The sequence below is a fragment of the Barbus barbus genome (genome assembly GCF_936440315.1).
Source record: "Barbus barbus genome assembly, chromosome: 21".
NCBI classification, from domain to species: domain Eukaryota; kingdom Metazoa; phylum Chordata; class Actinopteri; order Cypriniformes; family Cyprinidae; genus Barbus; species Barbus barbus.
Genome location: NC_136749.1, coordinates 16,079,967 through 16,105,943, shown reverse-complemented (window position 1 = coordinate 16,105,943; position 25,977 = coordinate 16,079,967). Strand labels below are relative to the sequence as shown.

Sequence of the window (25,977 nt, the reverse complement as noted above, 5' to 3'; positions counted from 1 at the left end):
GCCGATGTTGTGGGAGGAGCTTGTTAGATATTCTGTCCACCATCCTACATCATGCCTCTGAGACTGTTGCAGGGTGCAGTCTTGGACCTTACAGTTTCTTGTCAAAGAACTTGAGGACGTCGGTTTACCCAGAGGTCCAACAATCCACACCACCTATCTTGTTCTTTGTTCTGTGAGATATTCCATAGTTACCATACTGCTGCTAAATGTACAGAGACAAAAATGCCACAAAACCGATTTTGGAGCCAATCACACCTTTGCACCATAGCAACCTACTGTAAACACTTAATGAGCAATGTGGACTGTTAGCTGTGTTACAGGAAATATTTCAGATTTTGAAAAGGCAATTGTAATAAACAACTAATGATATTTTAATTTTCTTCCTCTTGCTTAAAGGAGCACTCCACTTTTTTTGGAAATAGGCTCATTTTACAACTCCCCTAGAGTTAAACAGTTGAGTTTTACCGTTTTTGAATCCATTCCGCCGATCTGCGGGTCTGGCGGTAGCACTTTTATCTTAGCTTAGCATAGATCTTAGCATAGATCATTGAATCGGATAAGACCATTAGCATCGTGCTCAAAAATAACCAAAGAGTTTCGATATTTTTCCTATTTAAAGCTTGGCTCATTTTTGATGACCAAATGCTAATGTCTAATCCGATTCAATAATCTATGCTAAGCTAAAATAAAAGTGCTACCGCCAGACCCGGAGATCGGCGGAATGGATTCAAAAACGGTAAAAACTGTTTAACTCTAGGGGAGTTGTAAAATGAGCCTACTTCCAAAAAAAGTGGAGTGTTCCTTTAAGGTGATGCATCAAATTAATATGAAGAGTCTTAAAATAAATATATATTTTTTAAAAACCTGGCACTGAGACCCTTCATTCACTTCTTTCCTTTGAGCAAGTCGTAGGCTCAACTAATGTAAATTGTTGTCTTTTAACCCCAAGGGAGGTCCTAGCAAAGATGCATGCACCACCTAGAGAAAGGCTCCCCTTTGTTCAGGGATTGAAACGGTTTTCATTTCCCCCTAGTCTTCTTGATTGACCACAACACTTTACCCATTATCCTTAAATGAATTTCAATTTTTTAGACTTAATCCCTCTCTCTTATTCCCATAGTTGTACCTTCAAGAGTCATAGATACAATACTAGAGAGCTGTCACTCATAGTAAAAGTGGACAATTAAACAGGAAAAAAAAAGTTATAATCAAAATCATACATTCTGGTCATATTTTACATTTATTCATTTAGCCGACGCTTTTATCCAAAGCGACTTACAATTGCTATGTATGTCAGAGGTCGCACGCCTCTGGAGCAACTAGGGGTTAAGTGTCTTGCTCAGGGAAACATTGGTGTCTCACAGTGGATTCGAACCCGGGTCTCTCACACCAAAGGAATGTGTCTTATCCACTGCGCCATCACCACCCTCATATATTATTATAAACAGAGAACATGGGGTATCTATTATGTAATTACGAAATATTCATATGTATTGACAAAATATAAGCTTGCATTCACTTTGGTAGGCTACAGACTCTGGCAAACAGTTAGGACCTCTTATACCAGTTTACCTTAAGACATTGTTGTTGTGCCACTCACTGAAATTGCTTTAAAAACAAAACGAGTCAGCCTTTACTCAATACAAAACTTTTTAAACATAGTACATATACTTGACTCTGGTGGAAATGAGACTTATCAAGGTTTACATAAGATTATTAAGAAAGGTCATTGTGCAAGAAATGGACTCTAAATGGGAGGTAGGGGGCAATGTGTCAATGGACACTTTTAGCTTACAAGACTACAAGAAAAAGTGTATTTAAAAAAATTCAGTGACATACTCTCAGTCAGAAAGGGGCACATGGGCAAGTTTTACAGATCAGTTTTGTTCACTCCATTGTAGCCCTTGAAAGTCCATTAGATACCTGATATCCAATAATGTGTTGGAGTACCAAGCTCCCTTGTGTTATTCTCTTAAGGTAAGAGAAGACTCAAGAGTCTAATCCCGTTGTCTACCTCACCTAAAATAACAAAAATGTTTGTGAATTATTTGGAAACATATGATCTAAGATCATACAGAACACTATATAAGATCATACAGTAAGCATATAGTACAACAATGTACAAATGTACAAGTGTTATTCCAACAAGCAGCAAATGGTGATCACTTTTTATGAATGGTGGACAAGTTCACTACATAAATACTTAGAGTAGACAAGAAAGTAAGGACATGTTTGTACAGAACACGAAAATATTACAATTTAACAAGATTTAACTAAAACCTTTAAATGGCTTTTTATGTTGTTAGGAAAAAACAGCCTTTGGCCAATTCTACAATGAAGAAGTTTAAGTAACTTGTCACAGTATGGTTAGTCTCTTTCTGTGTATGGGTATCTGGGGTTTTGTCTGAAACTTGAGGCTGACTTGTACAAGGACCAAGAACCAGTAAATTCCTTACAGATCACAGTGTTAAATAACAGCCTTTCTAAAACAAACTAAAACAAAAAACATTAGGCCTCTTTGTTGTATGTTTTGTCTGAGACAAGAGTTTGAGTTGTAGTTGAGGTAGACCAATCAATGTTTTTTTAAGGGTTGAAACTGACTGCCAATTTCCATCACAAAACCTATTTATCCAGGTTGGTTACATCAGTACATCTCAAACTTGTCCTAGGCACCCCCACCACTTCACATTTAGAATGTCTCCCTCACCTAACACACCTGATTCAACTCATTATCAGAGACCGCTAAACCCAAAATGGTTGGGTTCACTAAGAGAGACATGCAGTGGCCCCCTGGACAGGTTTGAGAAGCACTGGGTCATCAGAGTCACTTTATGTATCTTTGGTTGCTTTGCCAGTTTCTGATCCTAATAGTACATGTTAGTAATATTTTTTAACATTCTTTTTCTTGATCTACCCATAAAATAAGACAGGGCACTGCAAATAAGCATTTTTTATTTACATTTCATCTTTTACAGCAGGGGTATCCAATCCTGCTCCTACAAGGCCAATGTCCAGCAGAGTTTGGCTCCAAACCTTATTAAATACATCTGAACAAACTAATCAATGTCTTCAGGATTACTAGAAATGTATAGGCAGGTGTGTTAGAACAGGTTATAGCTCAAATCCACAGGACACTGGCCCTCTGAGAATTAGGGCACTCCTGATTTAAAACAGCAGTTCCCAACCGCGTTCCTGGAGCTCAACACTGCACATTTTGTTGAGGACATGACCGTTTGTCAGGTCTTCGAGGCGGTGTCCATAATAGGCACCATACCCTTAAATACGGCACTATTTCCAGGGACAGCCATTTTTAGTGGTTTCTGAAACCACAGTGGACGTTTTTGAGCAACTTATTCAATCCCATAATGCACTGCACTGACAGGGGTGCTTCTCATTTCTTATTTGTGCATCCTCATTTATTTTCTTCGCTATACCTTTCTTTGCGTCCTAGCTCTACCCACTTAGGATATGAGGGAAGGATGCAAGGAAAGGAAATGAGGATGGGGGAATCAAAGGATGAACATTGGAATATTCTCGACCACTCAAGCGTCACTTAAAAGCATCATCAGCTGCACTAAAGGGATCTACCCTTATGCTGTTAAAGTTTGTTAAGGCATTCATAATAAATATTATTAAAGCAAGATGCCCTGTTGAAATATATGTCATGTATCATTTACTTAAATTGCAAAGGTAAAATATAAATGTAAATTATTACAACAGATGTGAAAGGGGAGGAGAATTTATATGTCTGTCCTTTTTTCACAGAAAAAGACTTCCGCATAGGATACACCTATCTATCCTTGCTCATGACTCCTCAGGAAGCCTCCTCACTGCTCGTGGTGCAATTAGACAATTGAGATGTCCTACAAGATGGCTGAGCTCGATTGGTTTCCGGGTCACGGGATGGAGGACAGTGGAGCGAGGAAACGAGGAGGGGTATTGAGAAGCACCCCAGGGCTGCGTTTCACTCCACTGTCAGACACGCACTCGCAAACTTCCCTAAACACTTCCTCTCGGGGGAATCCCCGCTGCCATTTTTTAAGTGCATTCCACTTCGTGAAGTGGACAAGGGAAGTTTATATGGACAGATCCTCGACCCCTCGATTTTGACAGGAGCAGCGAGTCTGCTTCATATGCACACTTCATGACGCTCCATAAACCACAATGCAATATGATTATGACGTCATCGCAGATCGCATTTAATTTATCCCCAGCCCAAACAATTCTATAGTACGTAAATTACTTAATTTCTAACAGCTTAAGCACACCTATTTACCTATAGAATGCTGCACCAAACAAATTGTAAAAATTAAACAATAACCTAACCATAGCAGATTCCAAGTGATCAAGGGCTTAGGATGTTCCAATTTCGTCCCATTGCAAGGGTTCCTCTAGTAGTGGGCACTCATGCAACATAATCACTGATGTACATCTGAGTAAACGAGACGGAGGGAAGTTTGCAAGTGAAGAGCATAAAAAAATTGACTGGAACACAGCCCATGTGTACAACCAAAGTACACTCAATGGCTACAGAATACCCACAATGCACTGTGAGGGTCATGCCGAATCAATTCCTGTGTTTCATGGCATCTGCAGCTGAATCATCCACTCATTCATTTTAGAAACCACTTGTCCAATGTGGGTACAGCGTAATATCAAAAGGTATACATTTCATTTCATTTGATTTAAATAGTTACATGCTAGTTGTCATATGCTTCAAATGATTATTAAGCAGCAAGCAGAAAAGCAGCAGCCATTCCGGCACACTCAGTGTCCGAACTCGCTCACTCCTCAAGTGCACTATATTAGTGGACTAATGTAACGAATAGTGACTGAGGGTATAGGAGGTGATTTCGAACATAGGTGGAGTCTCTACTAATAAGCCGATTAGGTAAATCAGGTGTGTTTGATTGTGGAGACATGCAAAATGTGTAGAGTTGGGGTCCAGGAACATGGTTGAGAACCACTGTGTCAAGGTTCGAGAAGGGAAGGGGCGAGGACTCAGATGCAGAGTTCAATATGGGCTTTTATTTAATCAAAAATAAAAACAACAAAAACTATCCCGTAGTGGAAAACATGACCAGTAGCTGGTTAAGGCAGAACAGGAACAGGTAGCACAGGACACAAGAGGGTAATACTGATGACGAACTGGCACAGAACTGAAAACAGAAGGAAAATAAATATAGAGAGCAGACAAGCAGGTAATGAGGGAGGACAGGTGGGGCAACCGAAAAAAATAATCAGGTAACAAGAAGGCAGGGTTAGACAATAGACAGAAGAGCACATGGCACATAGAAACAACCATGAAAGGCCATGTGCTCACACCAAACAAAAACAAGAACACATAACCAGTGAACCAGTGAAGAAAAACTAACTGCAAGCTACACAGCACAAGACAAAAATGACATGAAAGCACATGGCCAATGTAAACGCGAACCGAGTGCCACACAGAACACAACACACATGGACTGAAGATTGTTTGGCTCAAGCGAACTCGAAACCACACAAACTTGCACAGTCAGACCAGTGGCCTGTAGCACAAAGCGAGATGAACAAAGACAGAGTTTCATAGCAGGTTTAGAGTTGACAAAAACAAACAAATCCAACCTGGTTTAGAACAGGATAAGCGGGCTCACAAAGCTTGATATAAGTAGCTGCAAAAGTTGGGTAATTTTGTCTCTAAAATTCTAACATCCTTTATTTGGAGCTAGAGATACGGGAGAACGGCTTCATTGCATCAGATATACGTCACTTGCTCACAGCTGATTGGTCCAGTTTGGCTTTGTGATCTCTAACCCAGAATAAAACCTGCTCCAGAGCAGGGTAGCTGTGTAGCATAAGTTACCATGGTGATGAAACCCGCTCAAAACAAACCCATCTTCTTAAGCTCGAAAACTCATAGTTTGCTCAAACGTAACGTGAACTTACCTGGGCAAAAACTGAAACCGGCTTTGTGCTACAGGCAACAGAGCACATGGAGAATGAGTAAATACACATCCCATGCACTAACAAGAACAGACAACACACAGATTCAAGATTTCAAGATTCAAGAGTTTTATTTGTCACATACACAATTATACAGAGTATAACCAGCAGTGAAATGTAGGTCAGGTCCGCTCCATGGACAGAGCATGAATGTCTGAGTCCTGACACATAACAAAAACCAAACTAGACAGAAGTGTTGAGATCCAAAGACCACTCTCTGCACACAAAACTACTAATGTGGACAGAAGAGCATACAGCCCAACCAAACTTTTAATTGCATGCTCACAATGACAAGACCAGACCATAGGAGCGTCTGTGTTCTATCTCCAATCCAAGAATAAACCGACCAAAGTGACCTAACCCTGACACACTGATTTAGAGGATCTGTCTTTAGCCATTTCTTAAAGATGACAGTGGATTTCATTGTTAAGATGAAGGCTGAGGGAGAGGGACAGTGAGCAAGGCTTTTGGAAGTGACCTTGTACCACAATGTGATGGCACCATAATGTGTTCTTTTACTGACTCCAGGGTAGGGGAGAATGCAGACAGAGAGGTGATTGGTACATTAGCATCAGAGCCTTGAATTTGATGTAGATGCCTATAGGCAGTGAGTCAACTGAGATGTGACATGGTGCACAGTTTTGGCTGACTGAAGACCAGATGCTCTTAAACATTCTGGATCATCTGAAAGTCTTGACAGCTGAAAGGCCAGATAGTAAAGCATTCCAATTTTCCATTTTGGGATGAAAATAGTCTGGACCCAGAACTACACAGCATAATCAAAGTGGTGTGCGCTAATTTTCTTTATGCTAAAAAGCATAAACTGGTCAGTTGTTTGGATGGTTGTTAAATATTTCCAAAAGATGCCTGCTACTGGGTTTAGCTGTTTGGTGGTGTCTTTTTATGCAATTAATGGCCTGACTGGTACGTTAATGAGTTCAGCCTTTGCAAGGTTAACCTGGACAAGACATTCCTTCATCCTTCAGTCAGGGGCATTCATGGCCTAATACTTAGAGAGTCAGACTTGTAACCCAAACTTTGTGGGTTCGAGTCTCAGTACTGCCATGAATTGTCGGTGGCAGGGAGTTACCAGCCCACTCTTCTGCTTCAATAACACGATTGAGGTGAGACCCTGCTTCCATCCTGAAGATTTAATCTCCAACCCCAATCAAACACACCTGAACCAGCTAATCAAGTTGTTCAGGGCTACTTGATAATTACATAAATAGCTCTCCAGGAGCAGGGTTGGAGATCCCTGCCCTAGAGCAAGACACCAAACTCCCAACTGCTCCCCAGGTGCCACAGCAAAAATGACTGTCAACTGCTCTGGGTGTGTGTTCATGGTGTGTATTTGTTCACTGCTCACTGCTGTGTGCGTGCGCGTGCCTGGATGGGTCAAATGCAGAGCACAAATTCTGAGTATGAGACACCATACTTGGCCACATGACACTTCCTTTCCTGTTTTTCAGTCCATGATGTTAGAAAGACAGGATGAAAGTGCGGGATTATCAGGTAGGAATGACCAGTAAAGCTGTATTAAGTATATAGATGAGAGGAGAGAGCCAAGCATTGATCTCTAGGGTACTCCAGTGTTTAGCCTAGTGGTCATGTCTTATATAGACACTCCTCCCCTCCATGAAACTTTGACAGATATACCTGTAAGATAGGATTCAAAGCAGTAAAGACCAGTACCATTGATCCAAAATGCTGATAGGGTTGATAGGACATGATGGGTTGATGATGGCAAACCCAGTGGACAGACAGGTCAAGCAGATTCATGGCAGTTTACCTTGAATTTCTTGCCAATCATAGGGCTTCAGGAAAAGAGAGCATGGTAGTCTAAGTGAAATGTCCTCTTTTGAAGTAAGAATGGTTTTATTCTGCGGGTTGCTCTGTGAAAGGAATGCAAATAGTTGAAGACAGTTGTTTTTGGCAGGAATCAGAAATTCAGAACTGATACTTATAATACTTACCAATTCCAGCTCAACTGGTAAAGCATGGCGCAAGTGTCACAAACATCATTGGTTTGAGTCTTGAATTCACTTGTAGTGGCTATGGATAAATGTCCCTGCTGAATACATTAATGGAAACTGAAATCTGCTGCAGTGTCAAGTATTAGTTTGAGTGGGGCTATAGTGGGGATTACAGAACTTAAATTTGGTGGGGAAAACTCCAGTGGAATAAGATATGTTCATTGTGTCTGTGAGAACAGGTAAGAGTGTAACAGAGATGGTTTGAGGAAAATGAGAGAAGACATGATCTAGGGAACATCCTAGTATAATAGTTTGGAAACATCAGACTCTGAGAGAGGAGAGAATAATAGAGTTGCATGTGAGTAATGTACGTTTGTGTGTGTCTAGAGCAGACAACTGGTTTCTACCTTGTCAGTGCAAAAAAGTGGCAAAGGTGTATCCAGTCAGAGAGGTAGGGAAGGAAGTGGAAGCAGACAGAGTATAGAGGAGAATTTAGTGAAGACTTTCTGGGTGTTAGCAGCACACTATGTGGTACAGGTTGTTTATCTGATTCTCCAAATATTACATGGTTACACAACAAAGAGGGAACATAAAGCTCAATTTCAACAAGCACAGTTGAAGAACTGAACAAACCTCCGTACACTATCTGTTTAGAAAGCGATGCTGTCTACTAGTTAGGGGAATAACAATGCAGTGTTGTTGTTGTTTTTCTTTATGATGATAGGACAGAAATGAGACAGGAAGTGAAGTGGGAAAGAGAGGGGGATGGAATAGGGAAAAGTCAGCGAGCTGGGGCTCAAACTCGGGATGCCTGAAGCGCAATATGTTGACGTGCTGCCCACAATTCTATTGGAATCAAGAGTGTTGGTTCTTTTAAAATAACAGATTGGAGTATATTCCCAGATTCCTCCACTAATTTTAAATGAACTGAGGTGGTCACATCATATATCAGCAAATGGAAGATCTGTCTCTATCATCTGGATATTGAATATATGCCAAAAAATTTAAATATTAAATCTATTGCATATAAGCTGCTACACTGTATAAATCCTCGAAAAAATTCTGTATACTTGCCTTAATCATCAGAATGGTTGGTTAATCTATGTTAGGGTCTTTTTTTCTAACAAGCTTTTATAGAAACCTTAAAACTTGACCATCTGCAATTCTGTCTACAGTTGGATATTGGATTTCCTTACCGACTTCAGCCCTGGACTATACCTATATGCATCCTTAATATATGTGCACCTGTACAGCTACTCACAGCTGTAATTACATTTCCTAATAACATGACTGAGTTAATAAACAGTAACAGGAAACAGAGGGTGCCATTTTCCTAACATTAACAGCACTGCAATGGAAATGATCAGATGGTTCAGGTTGCTCTCCTTGCATATCTAGTGACCTGAACTTCCCCCACAAAACCATAGCCATTCTAAAACACTGCACTTTCTCTTCACTGGCTGACTGTGCACTATTCTTTTGTAAACCATTTCAAATCTCAGCTCCTGTTTATACCTGGAATTAAGGTTTTGGTCAACCTGATCACAAGCGGACAACATGTTTTGAAATTGTCCACTTTTAACTACATTCAAAGATGGTCAAATACATTTGACGACATTGCTGCATAGTGTAAATGGTCATGTGGTCAAATGCTTTCGAACAACTGTGATCCAGCAGGATAGATGTGCAACAAACAACAGATCTCCATGGTTGAAGAGCCAGAAAAAACAATGGAGACTCAATCCAAAGGAAACTTATGGATTTAGCATTAGATAGTAATATTTGTTGCAAGATAATGTCAATATTATAGAGCTACGTGTTTCGGCTGCACAGTCTTCTTCAGGATAAAGGATCCTAAAAAGGCTGTTTAGCCGAAATATGTAATCACTTTTAATAACTTTAATGACCTGATTATTAAGCCCAGTTAATCAAAGGTTTTATATGTGTCTTACTTGACCAAATGCAAATTTTGTACCAATTTACGGTGCCACTCATTGCTTGCCACATCAAGACAGTGCTGTCTTTTTAATAATTCCTAGGCGTTTAGATTTTTGTTTAGGGTCATTTACTTTTGACCTTTAGCTTATTTCAGTGTTCTTTAAAATACTGGTGCTATGTACAAACACAAGGCACCCTATACCAGAGTCTTCAGTTCTATGGTAATTTCAGCACATATCAGTCACCACTTACTCAAACAATGGTAGAAGAAACAAAGCACTTCAGAAACACCTATTAACAGTTCAAAACAATGCAAGACTGGTGTAAAGAGCCCACAAATGCATCTAGATCTAAATCCCACTGAATTCCAATTGAGAAATCAGATAACAGCATTTGGAAGAAGGTATCTTTCGAATATGAGAGAATCAAACAGTGGGCAAAAGAAAATTAGACCAAACAACCAGTGCATTGGTGTAAGAATGCCATTGATGTCAACGGTAAAACTAAAGGTGTTACCAAACATTTAATCAGGGTATCGATGTAATAAACTGAGATTCAGTATTTTTTTAGGTTAACTTTGTTTACTGCAAACAAAGGAAATTAATCATAGCATAAAAAACACGGTTTGAGATCTGCGTTCTGTTCTTATGTGAATGCCCCCTAACAAACGCATATGACCAATGTGTGTTAAACATAACCACAAATTAACCCCACACCACTGACGGCTTTGAAAGACCTTGTGTAACAGGATTAGGTACAATTTGGTTGTTACATAAAATAGAATGTGTAGCATGCTGGTCATTACCACAGAAAAAAGAAAGAAAAGCAACTGTGGCTTCTCTGTTCACAAAAAAACAAATGCAAAAGCCATATAGCTACAATTTTACCATTACAAAATATTGGTACACATTTTTTGTAACCAAACAGTTCATTTGGTATAAATCATCTTATATAAGTATACATAAGCAGTCTTCCCACAGAAGTCATTCTCACAAAGCTTTAAGTGATTTGGATGTTGCCCTTAATGTCAGTTGTTAGAATGTTTGAATGTAGAATTACACAAAAGGTTTTAAAACCCTAAAGTAATTTTTCTTAAGCTACAATGCATATTATTATAACCATATTTTTTCAAAAGTACTATTTATTTGTCAACGAGATAATGAATACTAAGTGTGCCTATGACTAATCATGATAAATAAGTAAATTTGCAAAATTACTGCAACAAAATTTAGGGTATTTAAAGACTAGGGGAATGTGTGTTTAGCATAACCTGAAATAAGGCCAAATAAATTTCTACCAATATTTACATGCACAAAAACAATAATTTACAGCTTTGGCACATGAAAAAAAAATTCAACAATTACAAGGCCTTAGAAAGGGAAACAGAATTATCTTTATTTATAAACAAGCGGAACTAGACTTGCACAAAATGCTACTGATGTCAAAATATGTTTTGCATCACCACTTATACAAAATAAGAAATACAATTTGTACAAAAAAAAAAAAATTATATCCTATGCGGTTTTTAGTCTGTGTGGAGACACTGACTTTGGGGAAAGTTAAATCTACACTACTATAAAAACAAAAGAATAGCTAAAATACATACTTCCCTAATCACAGCAGGAGTGTGTTCTTGAATCAACTTTTAGCAAAGACAGTTCAAATTACACGATTAACTCCAGAATTAATAACTTCTGATTTGCTCTAAATTCATCAGATCATTAGAAAAATTTCATTCTGGTCATTATAATGGTTCATATAGGTCCCTTTGGTTTGTGAATGCATACTGTGTCAACACCTACTTTGAATAAGAATTTGAATTTCTTATCCAAAAATTGGAAAATGCAAATGAGAATTTTGGGGGAAACATTTTTATGTACAACAAACGCAACATACATGAGACAACAGCATTAATTTGGTACACCCGAGGACCAAATGCTACAGAAGTACAACACTCACAAAAAAAAAAAAAAGAAAAAAAAAGTTAATTATTATGAACATTCTGAGAATTCTGATTTACATTATATCTTCATTGTGGACCCTCCTTTCTAATTATCAAGTTATTAGGAAGGCTATTCTCGAGGCAATCCAAGCAAAATTGTAACCTTAACATCATACTACTCAATAATTTACTTGAGAATTCAGTGCTTTCAACTTTGTTGCAACTATGTGAGGAGGGCCCTTTTCTTTTCCAAAAGGACAGTGCTGGTTTGCATGAAGACCTAAATGCCTTTGGGGTAAATGATTCTCTGATGCTCATCAACAGTTCATTTTCAAAAGTATGACATTAATCACTCCTTTTGCTGCTATAACAAGACTCCACTCTTCTGGGATGGAACACTGTTGCAAGGACTTGCTTCACAAGAGACACAAGAGCATCAAGAAGGTCAGGCAATAACATCAAGCAAAAAATTCTGGCTCACAGTCTGCTTTCCCAATCCATCCCAAAGGTACTCAGTAGTGCATCTGTGAATGCTATTCACTTTCTTCACCACCTGAAACAGTAGAGCATTGCTTTGTGCAAAGGGTCACTGCCCTGCTGGAATTGAAAAAGGGTCCTCGCTGTTGAAACAAAATTGAAAGCACATAATATTCCATTTTAGAGTTGAGCATTTACATTTGTCTTCACTAAAATTGCTGGAATACCAAACCTGTTCATTAGATAAGGGTGTCCATATACTTTTGGCCATTTTGTGGATCTCTAACTCTCAGAACATTCAGTGGATTCATTCAGCACTTCCAATGACATGCAATTATCAGCATGTTTATCAGGCTTTTCAGCATCAGCATCTAATTGTTGACTTTTTGAATCAACTATATTAGTCTCAGGAGGTTTTGTGCCATCATTTTCAGAGTCTCCTTTATGATGATATTCAAGATGGCGATCTAAAGCAGAGAGGAATGTGAAGCGGCTTGGACAGAGAGGGCAACTGAGCAAAACCTTGCAGGGACTTCGCTTGTGGTAATACACGTGTCGCCGATAAACACTAAGTAGCCCAAAGACTCTACAACATTCTTTGCATTTGTACTTCATCCTTGGTTTGTAAGTTCCTTTATAAGGAGAACCAAGTAACAGGTCATCTATCTTTGATGCAGGCTGATTTTCTTCTTCAAGTTCTTCTGGTTTACCATCACTTTTTGTTTGTGTCGATGCTTTCGCGGGTTCCTGTTCACCGTTTTTATCCTCATGTTCTGTCTTTGACTCCCCAGGAGCCTTAGGTTGAAGCGCTGAATTGTGGTACATAGCCACATGCCTTGTGACATCACATCTTTGTGGAAAGTGTCTTCCACAATAAACACAGGCATGCAGAGTTCCCTTATGGTAACGCATATGACGAGACAGACTGCTTGAGTGTACAAAGACACGATGGCAGAGTTTGCAGGAAAATATTTTACCACCAAAATTGGCTCTGTTCACACCTCTATGTCTTCCTCTTATGCTTGACCTTAGTGGATCAACTCGCAGCTTTTGCTGTTTTGTAACCATTTGTCGCATTACACCATGGTACTGCTGTTTCATCTTAGTTGGTAAACCTGAAGAGTCCTTTACTTCAACCTCATCTGGATGCTGTGCTTTATGATGCTCTCTTAAATCTGAAATTTGTTTGAAATGGTCCCCACACAGGCCACAACGGCATGGCTCTTTAACTGAATTAATGCCATTTTTCTTAATTTCTTTTTCCGTAAGCATTTCCTGTATTTGTGTTACCTCACTGGATGGCCTGCTTACACGAGAATGACTGTTTCGGTGGCTTTGCAAGTCAGACAACCAAAAGAAGCACAAGCCACAAATTTTGCAAGGATAAGACCTGTCCATATTATTTCCTTGATTTTCCTTAGATCTACTCAAAGTCTTGGAACCAACAGATCCATGCCACTGTTTTTGATGTGACAGTACGGTCTCTTGTCTTAAGAATCGCTTTCCACAGTGTCCACAGCTATAAAAGCGTTCATGAGCATGGTTTTGAAGGTGGCTCTGCAGACTCTCCCGGTCATTAAACACCTTGCAGCACAGAGTGCATTTGAACCCCTGCTCGAGGGCACGGTACTGCTGATGCTGTTGTAAGCTCTTTGGGGTTTTGAACACTTGTCCACATCTTTCACACTTAAACTGAATATACTCCTTCTCTGGTATCTTAGATGAAGTCAAGGCTTCTTGATTAGGGGGTTGGCACCATAATGACTTGGATGAAGGTTTTCCAAACAAGAACGTAAAGTTAGACAACACAGATCGATCAACCACTGTGAGCATTCCATTTTCATGGAGAGCTACCTCAATGGATGCATTGATACAACTACCATTACTAAGACTTAAACCATCAGAGGAAAATATGTCAGTAAGTCCATGAATGGCCATGTGTTCAACTAGTTTTGGGTATTGACTAAACCCTTCACCACACTCTGTGCAGATGAAGGCATCTCCTCCACCTATCTCTTGCATGTAGTCCACTGAGCAAGCCATCATGACAAAGCAAAACGTAGCCTATTTTGATGTATAAAGTTCAATTGTTTAGTAAACAGATAACATGGTATATTATGTGAGATGTTTAAAAAATATATATCAAAATATGATAACTTTGACTATTAGAAGTCTGTTAAACATCCAATCTCACTTCGGCTGCTATAAAACAAGACTAAGTTTCTATATGCATTTAATAAAAAGCCACAACTGGTCACAGCGTTTCTAAAATGGCAACTTCACAGACTTTTGAAAATCCCAAAAAGGATTGAAAATCCCAAAAAGGATTATCCTTAAAGTCTTTGATTGTCAATTTAAACATCAATTCCCCAACTCTGTAGGAAAATGTGATATTTGAGCATAATACAACGATGTAAACCTCGTTATGTATGGCCTGCCTTGTTTCAGGTGCTGGCCCGCAATTCAGATATTGCCATCTGTAAAAACAATAAAAATAAAAGAGAGAGAGAGAAGAGACAAGTAAGACACAAACAAATCAATTTTGCTGCAAGTGATGTTTTTTGCATAATTAAAATGTTTTATTTTTTTCATAATTAATTATACATATTACTTTAAACAATCCACTTAGGCTTACGATAGTTTTGAGTAACGCAGCCCAGGGCAGCTATTAGATCAACATCTATATCACCTAAATGAGCCCTATGTACCATCTTATAAATTAACAACAGGGCCCAAACTGTTCTATAGCTATTTATATAACCAATAATATACAACAGTAATATTTTAAAAAGTTGTTTAAAACAGTGTTCCTTATAGTGAAAGTAATACAATTTCTGTTTTAGAATGTCTTTCAGTAGTTTTTAGTATGTTTCACAAAGAGTGAGATATAAATATAAATTACCGAATATAACTCTTACACATCCTTAATGATAGCCCAATGAACAGAATAAATATTTTCTTAAATTTACCTTATTTTTTATTTATTAAAAATCTATTTATTGCAAAGACAACAAGATGTAAAGAATGGTAAACAAATGTTAATGTAGGTAAGTGTAAATAAATGTAGAATAGCAGTGATTAACAAGCTGTTTGCATAAAATATTCAGTAAATATTCAAATTTTGCATGTGAGACCTATTGGTCATCTCGATTAACATTGTTTGCCTATCAAATAACTTCATTCTCATTTAGCCCAAGTGATAATAATTTTGCTATCGGTGTGAAGTGAATATATAATTTGTCTGAAATTAATGTATCTTTTTCACACCACTATTGCTATTAAAGGGCCTTAACAAAGAAAGCTATCAGTGATTGTGCTATAAGGTTCTAAATGGTCACGTAAATGCAAAAACTGTTTTCTTAAGTCATTTAAGGAAGTAGGAGAAATCAGTTTAACACCTGTCAAGTAAACAAGCTGCAATGTTCACAACATGCATATTGTGAATGTGAAAAATTAAATATGTAAATGCATGAATTGACAGGGGTGTATTTTATAGGAACATCAGTTTTGCACCATAAAGAGCTTTCTCACAAGCGATTTTCTGATGTGCATCAGAATGATCAGAGTCTATACAGCTGACTCTTAGCAAACGTAATGTACACATAAATACTTTCCTGGCTAGTAATTAAAACATCAGATGAAATAATAAAAACAATATATACATCAAAATATACATACATCAACACACTTGTGTCCAAGTGTCAGAAATATCATAACGACAACACAAAACAAATAAATGACCATGCAATGTGCTTATTTATGTATTAAAATCTTTTTTCTTACACAGGCACATTTAAGTGGGAAACTCAGAATTCTAGATCATACACAAGTTGCCGAGTTGTGATGCTGGGAGTGTTGATTCAGAAACACTATAATATAATTCAATAAATCTATAATCGATATAGCGATCTGAGACAGGAATGCATGTCTGTAGTGACTGGTGCAATGTTAATAACTCTACTTTTACAGTTTGCTTTATGTAACAGCTAGTTTCTAATACCACGCATAAATAAGAGATTCATTTTCAATTCAGATGTAGTTATTTAGGTTTGTTGTTCACGATACAATATTTTTATTTTGTTTAGGCTACTTCTTTATGTTTCCGACTTGAACGTGTGATGAATGTTCCTCAGGTGCACTGGAAGGCACCATTTATTCTTAAGAATCTTATTCTAAAATATCTAGCAAGTAGCAAGTGTACAAAACAGGAAATCAGGAGTTTCACTTTTACTCACAGCAATCCTGATGTTTTAAAAGTGACTACTCCCCTTTACCACGGCCAGGATGAACACCAAGTATTTCTAAAGAATGACAAAAACAAGAAAACAACGTTAAAACAGGTATGTATTAACACTGAACAAGGGTCTCGTACATTTCCTTACTATATAAACAATTTTTTTTTTTTTAAATCGACAAACCTCTTACATATTGACTAGAAATGAATTTCATGCACAGCCAAAAACCACAACATAGTAGCACAGAATTAATCTCATAAAGGGCTAAAATATCAATGATGGTTACATAATATACATTGATGATTTAACTACATTATCATTACATTTATTAATTGAGCTCAGTTGAACTTCTTAAGTATTTTATCTTAAGAGCTATACGCTCAAATGAGTATTGAGTAGCAATAAGGTTTTTTTTTTTAGATATTTTTTGTTCTTGACGTAGGGTTAATGTTATAAGGCATCGTGGGATTTTAATGAGTCCAGCAACCAAATCAGGCTGCTCTTCGATCTCAAAGGAAGGCATAATGGCATCCTTAACAACAACCACCACAAATATAACAAAGGTAAACTGGCGGTAAATGTACAAATCTATAACAACGGAAAGATTGGGGGAAAATGTACAGCTCACACAAAACAACAACGCGTAAGTTACCAGACGCAACACCACATTACAAGACTAAACAACACGCTACGTTAGCAAAGTTGATTTACTTGTAGATTACATACTTGTTACGCTACATAAGTAAAACCCAACCGGCTAGGTGTGCGGTATATACAATAAAAAAAATCCATGCTTTCATGAATCAGTATCTACAAATGAAACAGCCACATGTATCCGCGAATTACCTCGTCGATAGATGTCACTTCTCAGGAGGCTCAAACGCGCTTAGCAACTTTCCGTATCCTTTCTGTTTAGTGTAAAGCTGTAGAGCGAATTCTCTTACGAATTCAACCTTTATCGTACATTGATTTTGTTTTTTGACCGGTCAACTGAACAAGTAGTAGTTTATCCCAAAACAACTCTAAATTCTCAAGAAAAGAATGGGGTGGGAAAAAAACCGAAAGCTTTCTTTTGGCAGTCTTCTTCGCGTGCGATTGGCTTTGGCGCATTACCGCCACCCATAGGAATGGAGGGTAAATGCCAGCTAATGGGAACACCAAATATGGGCAATATGGGGAGGAAAATAATTTCATTTGATATTTGGTGCATGCATATACCACTTAAAGCATGTTATCTAAATCTGTTGCTTTTAGATAATTTGGCACTGCATTATGTACTATGCACATTTGTCTGTGCAGTATCATTGTAGCATGACAATTTTGCAATGTGAGGGTTTTGATTTAAACCCACAGTTTACTTTATCCTGCATGTCCTGTACAGTGTGGGCGGGTAGCTGTCACGAAATAATTTTAGGAAGAATTAAATATGAACTGTTTTGGGAAGCTGATTTACCTTGCAATGTGACATGCAATACTTCATTCAAAATTATTTCCAAAACAGCTGAAAGAAAACTATTTTGTAATTATGCAGATTTACATACAAACATTTATATGTAATTGATTTTTAATGCAGCAGAACAATATGAAATGAGCTAGAACGTCATAAACATGTTTCCACCCATTCTTCTGGAGCTAAACTGAGAAGAAAAAGAAAAGAAAAAACACTGGTATGAGAATTACTGTCATCTACTGGGCATATAGTTACATTACATAGCTTTAAGTGATGAGATAATATCCTAACTTGATCAAAGCAGCATTCAAGATGATTTTGAAGGGTCTGTTTAATTGGCAGGGCCTTTGCAGTAATTATGGTGTGATGGTGTAATTCAAGTCATTATGGCCATCAGTGTTAAAAGCAAAATGTTCCTGCCCAGATCTCTGTGCCTGTAGTTCAGCAATATAAGGGCTGCCATGAAGATTCAGATTTGAATCACGTGATAAAAAGACATGGATGTATATTTATATCATGTACTGCCTGGCAATATTATGCCTGAATGATAAATTTAGTTTTGGGCATACTAACAGAATATATCAATAAGGTATAGGTGGAGGCAATAAAAACATTATGGTTCACTATACCACACACTCAAGTAGAAAATATCCTATGAAATCGTATATATCATAAAATCAAATTTCAAAGTGTACAATATAATATGACATTTTGCCTTGTTCAGTTAATGGATTGCCTAATTTGTGAACATGCTCTCTGTATTAAAAGTTATTTTTTCTTACTATGTATTAACACAGCAACCGTGAGTGACAGTCTGGACATGGAGCAAATCTCATCAGTTCTCTCTTTCATTGTTCCTGACCATAGCAATACAATCAGAATCTGTTACCAGTTCAAAAACTGAAACTGAATGGACCATCATCTTTTATGAATCTCTTATGAGAGGGTTAACATTTAAGCTAAAAACCAACTTGCATTTTTAAATGTTACCAGCTGTTTAAATATGCTAAAATATACAGCAGTATCTCCTGTTCTTGAACAAAAAGCACTTTTGCATTAAAAAAAATATTTTTTATTATGTTTTGACTGCACTTTACATTATTATATCACACAAGTAGATGTAACACTCCAAAAATATATACATATGAGATTTAAATGTCTGTAAAGGTTTTACAATTTTAGTACAATACAGTCTTAGAGGAGGTTCTTTGAATAATATTGACGTGACCTCTTTAGACACTTAGTATAATTTAGTTGAATAGAAACAGCATGCATTGCATACATTACATTATTAAATATCTAAAATTATTCATGTAATTTTCACATTTGAAAAAGAAAACTAATGTTCTCTTGAATTAATGTTTTTGATTATATCTATATCAAGACTTCCATTGACAATGAGACCAGAGTAAGGAGTTTAATCAGTAAGTTTAATTTGCTTCAGCTTTTCGCTTAATCTTTGATATCCATCAACAAACTTAATACTATTTTATTTGAAATAAAAGATGCTTTATAAAAATTATGTGCAGACAATTTATACAGTAAAGAAACAGCAAACAGCTACTTGCATCACATGCACAATACATGTAAAAACTTAATTCTAATTTGCTCATATATGGCCTACAATTAGTCAAATACTTTATGGGTACACACACACAAATGTATATAATAATTGTGCATCATATAAGCATATCCCCATAAGAGCAAGGCAGTGTTTTAGTGTAAAGCTTCTCATCTCAATGACTTTCTCAATATCTTTTGGACCAGTTCTTCAGGTTAATGTCTCACTTTTATTTAGGATGGCATTAAATACACATGAGACACTCTGTAAAAATCCCCCTTCAGAATAAGTGCTTCATTTATGCTATACAGTTATACTTCTGCATCAGAGAAGGACTTGCTCACATTCTCTTTGTTACTAATCGTGGGCATTGAATTTGTGCAGGTATATGTGCGTGAAACTTCCTCTGTGAAAGCGGTTTCCAAAACCTTCAGGATTGACTTGCGCACCTTGTCTTTAAAGTCTTGTCCCATGAAAACATACAACAATGGGTTCAGGCAGCTGTTTAAGAAAGCCAAACTGGTCACAATGGGAATTCCAACAGTGATGACATATTGCAGGGTGGAGCTGTATTTTGTTTCCATGTGGGTTACCATCTCAATGAGCATCAGGATATGGTAAGGAGCCCAACACAGAAAGAAGGCGGTGATCACTGCAGCTATGATCTTGAAGGGACGTCCAGTTCGGCCAGACATGGAATGGTTTCTTTGGAGACGATAGATGATGACCGCATAGCAGGAGACGATGATCACAAAAGGCACCACAAAGCCTATGATGAAACGGGTAATGATCATGGCACGATGCCGTAGCATACGGAGCTCCACCACCTCTGGTGTTTCATAGTCATCGGAGAATGCAAAGTTGTTGAAACAGTTGATTATGTTTGGGTTACTGTGGTCGGGTGCAGTGTCCTTGAAGACAAAGTAGGGTGAACTCAGCACCAGGGCGAATAACCAAACTCCAAAGCTCACCACAGAAGCTCGGCTCACATTCCGGTGGTTTTGTGCCCAGATCGGACACACCACAGACACACAGCGGTCAATGCTGATCACAACCAGGATGTACACACTGGCAAACATGTTGAGGAAACTGAGAGTGCTGTTGAATTTGCACATGAACTGGCTAAAAGGCCAATGGAAGCCCATAGCTGTATAAGCCACACTGAGAGGGAGGAAGGCAGTGAAGAGGAAGTCTGCTACAGCCAGGTTCAGAAACCAGACCGTGTTGACCGTCCTTTTCATTTTGAATCCAGTAACCCAAATGACAATGCCATTCCCCACCACTCCAAGTACAAAAGCCAGACTGTAGACTATCAGTGACATGATTTTAAGAGATTTCCTGAGATCTGTATCCTCATCATAATTATCATAGTCATCTTCATACTCTGATGAGTTGTAATTGAGAGGACTGTTTGTAAAATTGTATGGATCCATCATTGTACCTTCAAACCTTGACAGAACAAATATGGTATTTAGTACATAATTGTAAGCAGTCAGATATACCTAAACTTGATCTTGACAGAAAAGGAACAAACTAACATGTTGTTCTGCTTTTGTCCACTGGAGGCCAGAATTGGAGTAGTAAAGTGAGGCTTTGCAATACAGAAAAGCTCTGAACATCATCTGAAAGCATTTTCTCTACTCAGCCATGTACAATTTCACATGGGAATTTTCCATCTATTCAAAAACGCAATTGTTCCTGTTTTATGGTGAACGTTATATCTGTCTGTGCAGTGCATTAAACTGAACTCATGCAAAATGTCAAAATGTTTGTTTTTTTTACATCAGTTCATTCCATGGGCAGTATAGCAGATATAAAGGGAGTGTCGTTTTTATGTAAATATATAGCCTAAGTAAAACCAAATTATGTTAGGCTAATCTCTGCTGTAACAGACTGTTTGATCTCTGCTGTAACAGACATCCGAGTTAATTACTATGGAAAGATGCTCAAATGACTAGTATATTGCCTAAATGTTCATACATTTGAACAAATCTATTTAATTACATCTAATAGTTTAATTTCACAATAAGACAATCTTATTAAAGCGTGCCGCTTACCTAGAGTTGCCTAATAAGTGACTTCCACAAAATAATTCAGTCACACCTGTGACTCGCGAGAGCAAAACTGCAATAATCTCTAGTTTCTTGTCGGGAAACCCAGTCTCACTTTGGAGTGACGTCACATCACCATCCTCTTAGTTCTACTCGGTTGTTGTAGCTGCTCCCTTTTTTATCACAATTTTATAGCTACTATTTTTCTTGTAGGTTTGACCAAAGCGGTGTGTTTACATAATGCACTGACACTGATACTGTCAGACTAATCATTTTTGGAGGCTTCTACGACTTATAACTTGCCAAATATTTCCAACATTTGAGAGCCGTGGAATGACTGCGGTTTCTCGAATGCGTTACCGCAAGCTGCTATTTCCTGACAAAAACAGTATGTTTGGAAAAACGAGTTAGGCGATCTCATAGTTGAACACGACAATGTCACACGACAATGTTCGACAATTTTAACGGTATAGATAATTATTATAAGCCTACACTTGCAATTGTAGCCTACCTGCAGTTTTATCTGCCTAATTGCTCATTTAGCCATATCTCCTGCATAGCTTTTCTAAAACCTGAATTCATCTACTTCTCAAATAGCTATATGTACTGGCCATAAATCAAATGTCAAGTTTTACATGTGCCAACTTTGCCTTATATAAACTTGGGTTTTATGAGCATATGCACGTTTTTCTAGCCTATATATTTTTGTAGCCTATACTGTGTTTAATTTCCTACTGTTAACATGTACATAGGCAGTAAAGGGACTGTTGTCTTAAATTAATTATAACATCACATGAAAACTTACATAATCATGAGACAGTCACATTGACAAAACGTTGCTACAAAATCAGTTGCAGTGTAACTAAAACAGTAAAACAAATTATGCATACTATATTATGAAACTAACAGACACTTAACAGAAGGCTATATAGCCAAAATATTTCATGCTATGACTCTTTATTTGGTTTTCCCTACATGTTTTCTTCACCCGCCCAAGGAAATGGTTGCTCGAGGTTCAAATGCAGGCCTTGCATTGACTGGTAAATGAATGAACATGCACGTGTATGTCTTGTTTTTCCCAGAAGGATATATGACAAGTCTAGCCATTGCATCTGTTTAAGATTTACGGTGGCCACAGCTGCCCCATGTGTCATGGTGACTGTTGATTTGTCTATTTGTATTCAAGGCAAAACATGACCAGTAGTTTGTAAATATATCTTTTAGAGTGGACATGGTTCTCAAGAGCCTTGAGATTATTTATATGGCACAGATATATTAAATTAATCGCTTATGGTAATCATGTCGTTGTAGAGTTCTCAAGAAAAAGTTGAATCAGACCCACACAATCAATACTAAATATTTTTACTAAAGAGTTTTTAAAGAGGCTCTGCAAACTCTCAATGCTGACACAACTTACAAAAGGGGTTCTGTCAAAAACTGGTTCTTTTGGCCAAACTAAACACTGGGATGAGCGGACAGAGACAGTTTTGTGTTCTGCTTATTTTGGAATTCTAACAATATGTTACAATGTTACATCCCAAAAATTATCGAAAGAATATGTGAAAATGTTATTAAAGTAAATACAAGCTTATCAAATAGCTATATTTATGCTCCTAATGTTTTGAAGAGGTCATTTTATTTTAAGATTTTTTATGCATATGACTGCTTATTATGAGAATGTTTCAGTGGACAATCAAGAATAATTTACCTGTACATTATTTATGTTTTTTGCATACCTCATCACTTGTAAGTCACTTTGAATTATTCACTGTAGCCTAAGATGCTATATTGTGTATGGATTGACCCCTTTCCACTGCATTTTCTCAGCACTAAAAATGTGAAAATTAAGTCTACAAAGTTTTGTGATTAGATCACTGAAAACACAAACAAAAATGCAAAATACAAAAACATGAAAAATGCCTAAGCTTGTGTAAAAACAATTAGAAATAATTACAATCATAGAATGAAAAAGTCTAATAACTGATATGCATTCATAATAATAATAAAAAAAAGTCATGTAAGAGCATTTTTGGGAATACACATAAAACACAACTTGCTAGGTCTATTATGATGCCAGTTTTTAAGTTAAATCAGCTTTTACCACCTGCAATGAATATAAAAGAGTTTAGACAACTCTTTCAAAATATAAACTCATAGTTCCAGTCGTCTTTTATTGCACAATATACATCTGCACTACAACAGGCTTGCTTGGACAATATAGTCACATGCATTGGTTAAAAATTGCAAACACGGCAATGCCTGTGAAACATAAGAAAATCATAATCAATCCAAGATGTAGAAGGTTGCTGTGTAGGTGGATGAGTGCTGTGAGATTACAGTTCCCTTTCCACCCCTTCTTCCCATGGAGGTTACAGAAACCGGATGGCTTCTTTTAAGACACCCAACCTACAGAGATGAGGACGGGTTCTGGAACCCCTCTACGCGCCTTCATTTATTATACACCCTCGTAGCTGAGACTTGCATGCTGCTGTGTGGGTGTATTGTCAATACTGGCAGCCAGTATGTGAACCTTTTTCTGGCTCTAGAGTTCTCTGGGGTTTAGGATGAAGTGTTTGCTCTGGACATCTGTGAGAATAAAACAATGTTGGGAAATCTTTATTAACAGCGGTCACAAACCTTTTGGAATCATCTGTGAAATGTTTTTGTGCTTAATGATAGATGTGAACCCACAAAAAAACAGACAAAAAACTACAGATTGGAAAATTAATTTGTTGCAAAGACATGTCTATCTAATCACATCAATCTAAATGCCAAGTTATATATTTCATTTAAGTTCTGAAGTAAACGCAAACAGATTTGTATCACTATTAATGTGGTCTCTTTGTGCACAGATAACTTGTTGATAACGTTGGTTTCTGCACATTGTAAATTACATTGTAAAGATTATTGGTCACGGGATGGCATGTAAAATGCATTGTTCTGCAGAAAACCTAAACAACCTTCAGTGACAAAAATAAACAGAGAATTAAATGGGGGATATATAAAAAGGTCTATAGTTGTCTGAGAGGAAAGCAGTGCTCAAAAGGGAAACAAGCAATGGAGAAATTTTAGGAGATATTCTGACCATGCATTCTGTCCAAAGGAATAGTTTTAATTCTTCCACTTCCCCTTATTATTCTTTTAAATAATTATATTTATTTATTTGTTGGGAATCAATAGTTTCAAAAACAGCTTCCTATTGTTAACAACTATTGTTAGGATCATCTCTCCCGAGGTCACTCAAGGCTCCAGCAATTATCATCATTACCCACTTGCATCAAGATCTCCAAATCACATTTTGTCAGATGGCTCATTATAAGGTGCACACAAGAGACGGCCAATTTCAGTCCACAACCTAAATGACACGAATCAGAGACAGCGATTATGCAATCTATTCAAAGCTGGCTTTGTATAAAAAACGTAGAATGAGGTTCTCAGCTGCAACTAACCACTTAAATTAAGAAAACCTTTAGTTATAATTTTAAGGGTATTATCAGTAACACCCTGTTTATAAATGGTTGTTGCATCCAGTCAAGCCAAAATCACATGAAACCATTATAAGCAATGAGGTTGTTTACAGTGGCTGCGCCATGCTGACAGTAGACTGGTGCCATTGTCTATTTCTATGATTGTTCTGAGAGCAAGACAAATTAATAAGAAAAGACTTATCATTGCACTGATCATGTTAACGTTCACTTCCAGACACGCTCGGTTCGGATGGGTGTGAGAGTTTTTTTAACCTTCCCACTTTGGGGTTTGCTGCAGCCACCTGGAGAACATTACTGTTGAACACTTCTTTCTTTTAAATTCCTCTGACTTCAAAATGAATTGCACCCGTCAAATGAACCATTCTAGTCCTTAAAGAGCATAAGCAACCAATCTGAAAGTCGTGCACACTGCCAATACAGATGTGCGGAGGAAGATAAAGTTAGAACAAAAAAAGAAAAAACTTGAAGACAGGAAGAGGGGAAAGGGGGAGAGGAATGAGGAATAGGAGGGTGTGGAAGCTTAAGTAATTAAATGCATCATTCGTTTTGCAATAGTGCACCACCCAAATACTTAAAAAACTGAATTTAAATTCCCCTTATCATGTTATTTCTATCTTGGCTAATACTGATTGTTGTATATTGGGCAGCAGTGAAAAGATATTGAGATTGGATATTTCACAATCTCCAGGCGAGATTAAAGAAGACCGCAAATCTTTCCCATCCCTCCCTAAATAAATACTGCAGTAAGACACGTTTTAATTAAACAATACGTTTAAGCAATAGTTTACATTTTGCAATATCATCCTGTCAAAAGGTCAGAAATGTTGCTGATTCATATTTAATTTATGGAATCTGAGCATAAAGAGCATAAATCCTG

General features: G+C 37.4%; 2 protein-coding genes across 2 annotated transcripts; both read right to left on the bottom strand.

Annotated features, from left to right (window-relative positions):
* Positions 1-10,470: 10,470 nt before the first annotated feature.
* On the bottom strand, positions 10,471-17,618 carry LOC306887213 (uncharacterized protein). The gene is made up of 3 exons (XM_079444793.1): positions 17,397-17,618; positions 16,551-16,616; positions 10,471-14,792 (listed from the first exon to the last, which is right to left on the bottom strand). Exon 3 carries the CDS (start codon positions 14,359-14,361, stop codon positions 12,598-12,600), a length of 1,764 nt encoding a protein of 587 aa, XP_079300919.1. The 5' UTR covers positions 14,362-14,792; positions 16,551-16,616; positions 17,397-17,618; the 3' UTR covers positions 10,471-12,597.
* A 1,435-nt stretch (positions 17,619-19,053) lies between these two features.
* LOC306887214 (chemerin-like receptor 1) lies at positions 19,054-21,776 on the bottom strand. The gene is made up of 2 exons (XM_079444794.1): positions 21,619-21,776; positions 19,054-21,010 (listed from the first exon to the last, which is right to left on the bottom strand). The coding sequence occupies exon 2, from the start codon at positions 20,995-20,997 to the stop codon at positions 19,873-19,875; it is 1,125 nt and encodes a 374-aa protein (XP_079300920.1). The 5' UTR covers positions 20,998-21,010; positions 21,619-21,776; the 3' UTR covers positions 19,054-19,872.
* Positions 21,777-25,977: the final 4,201 nt, after the last annotated feature.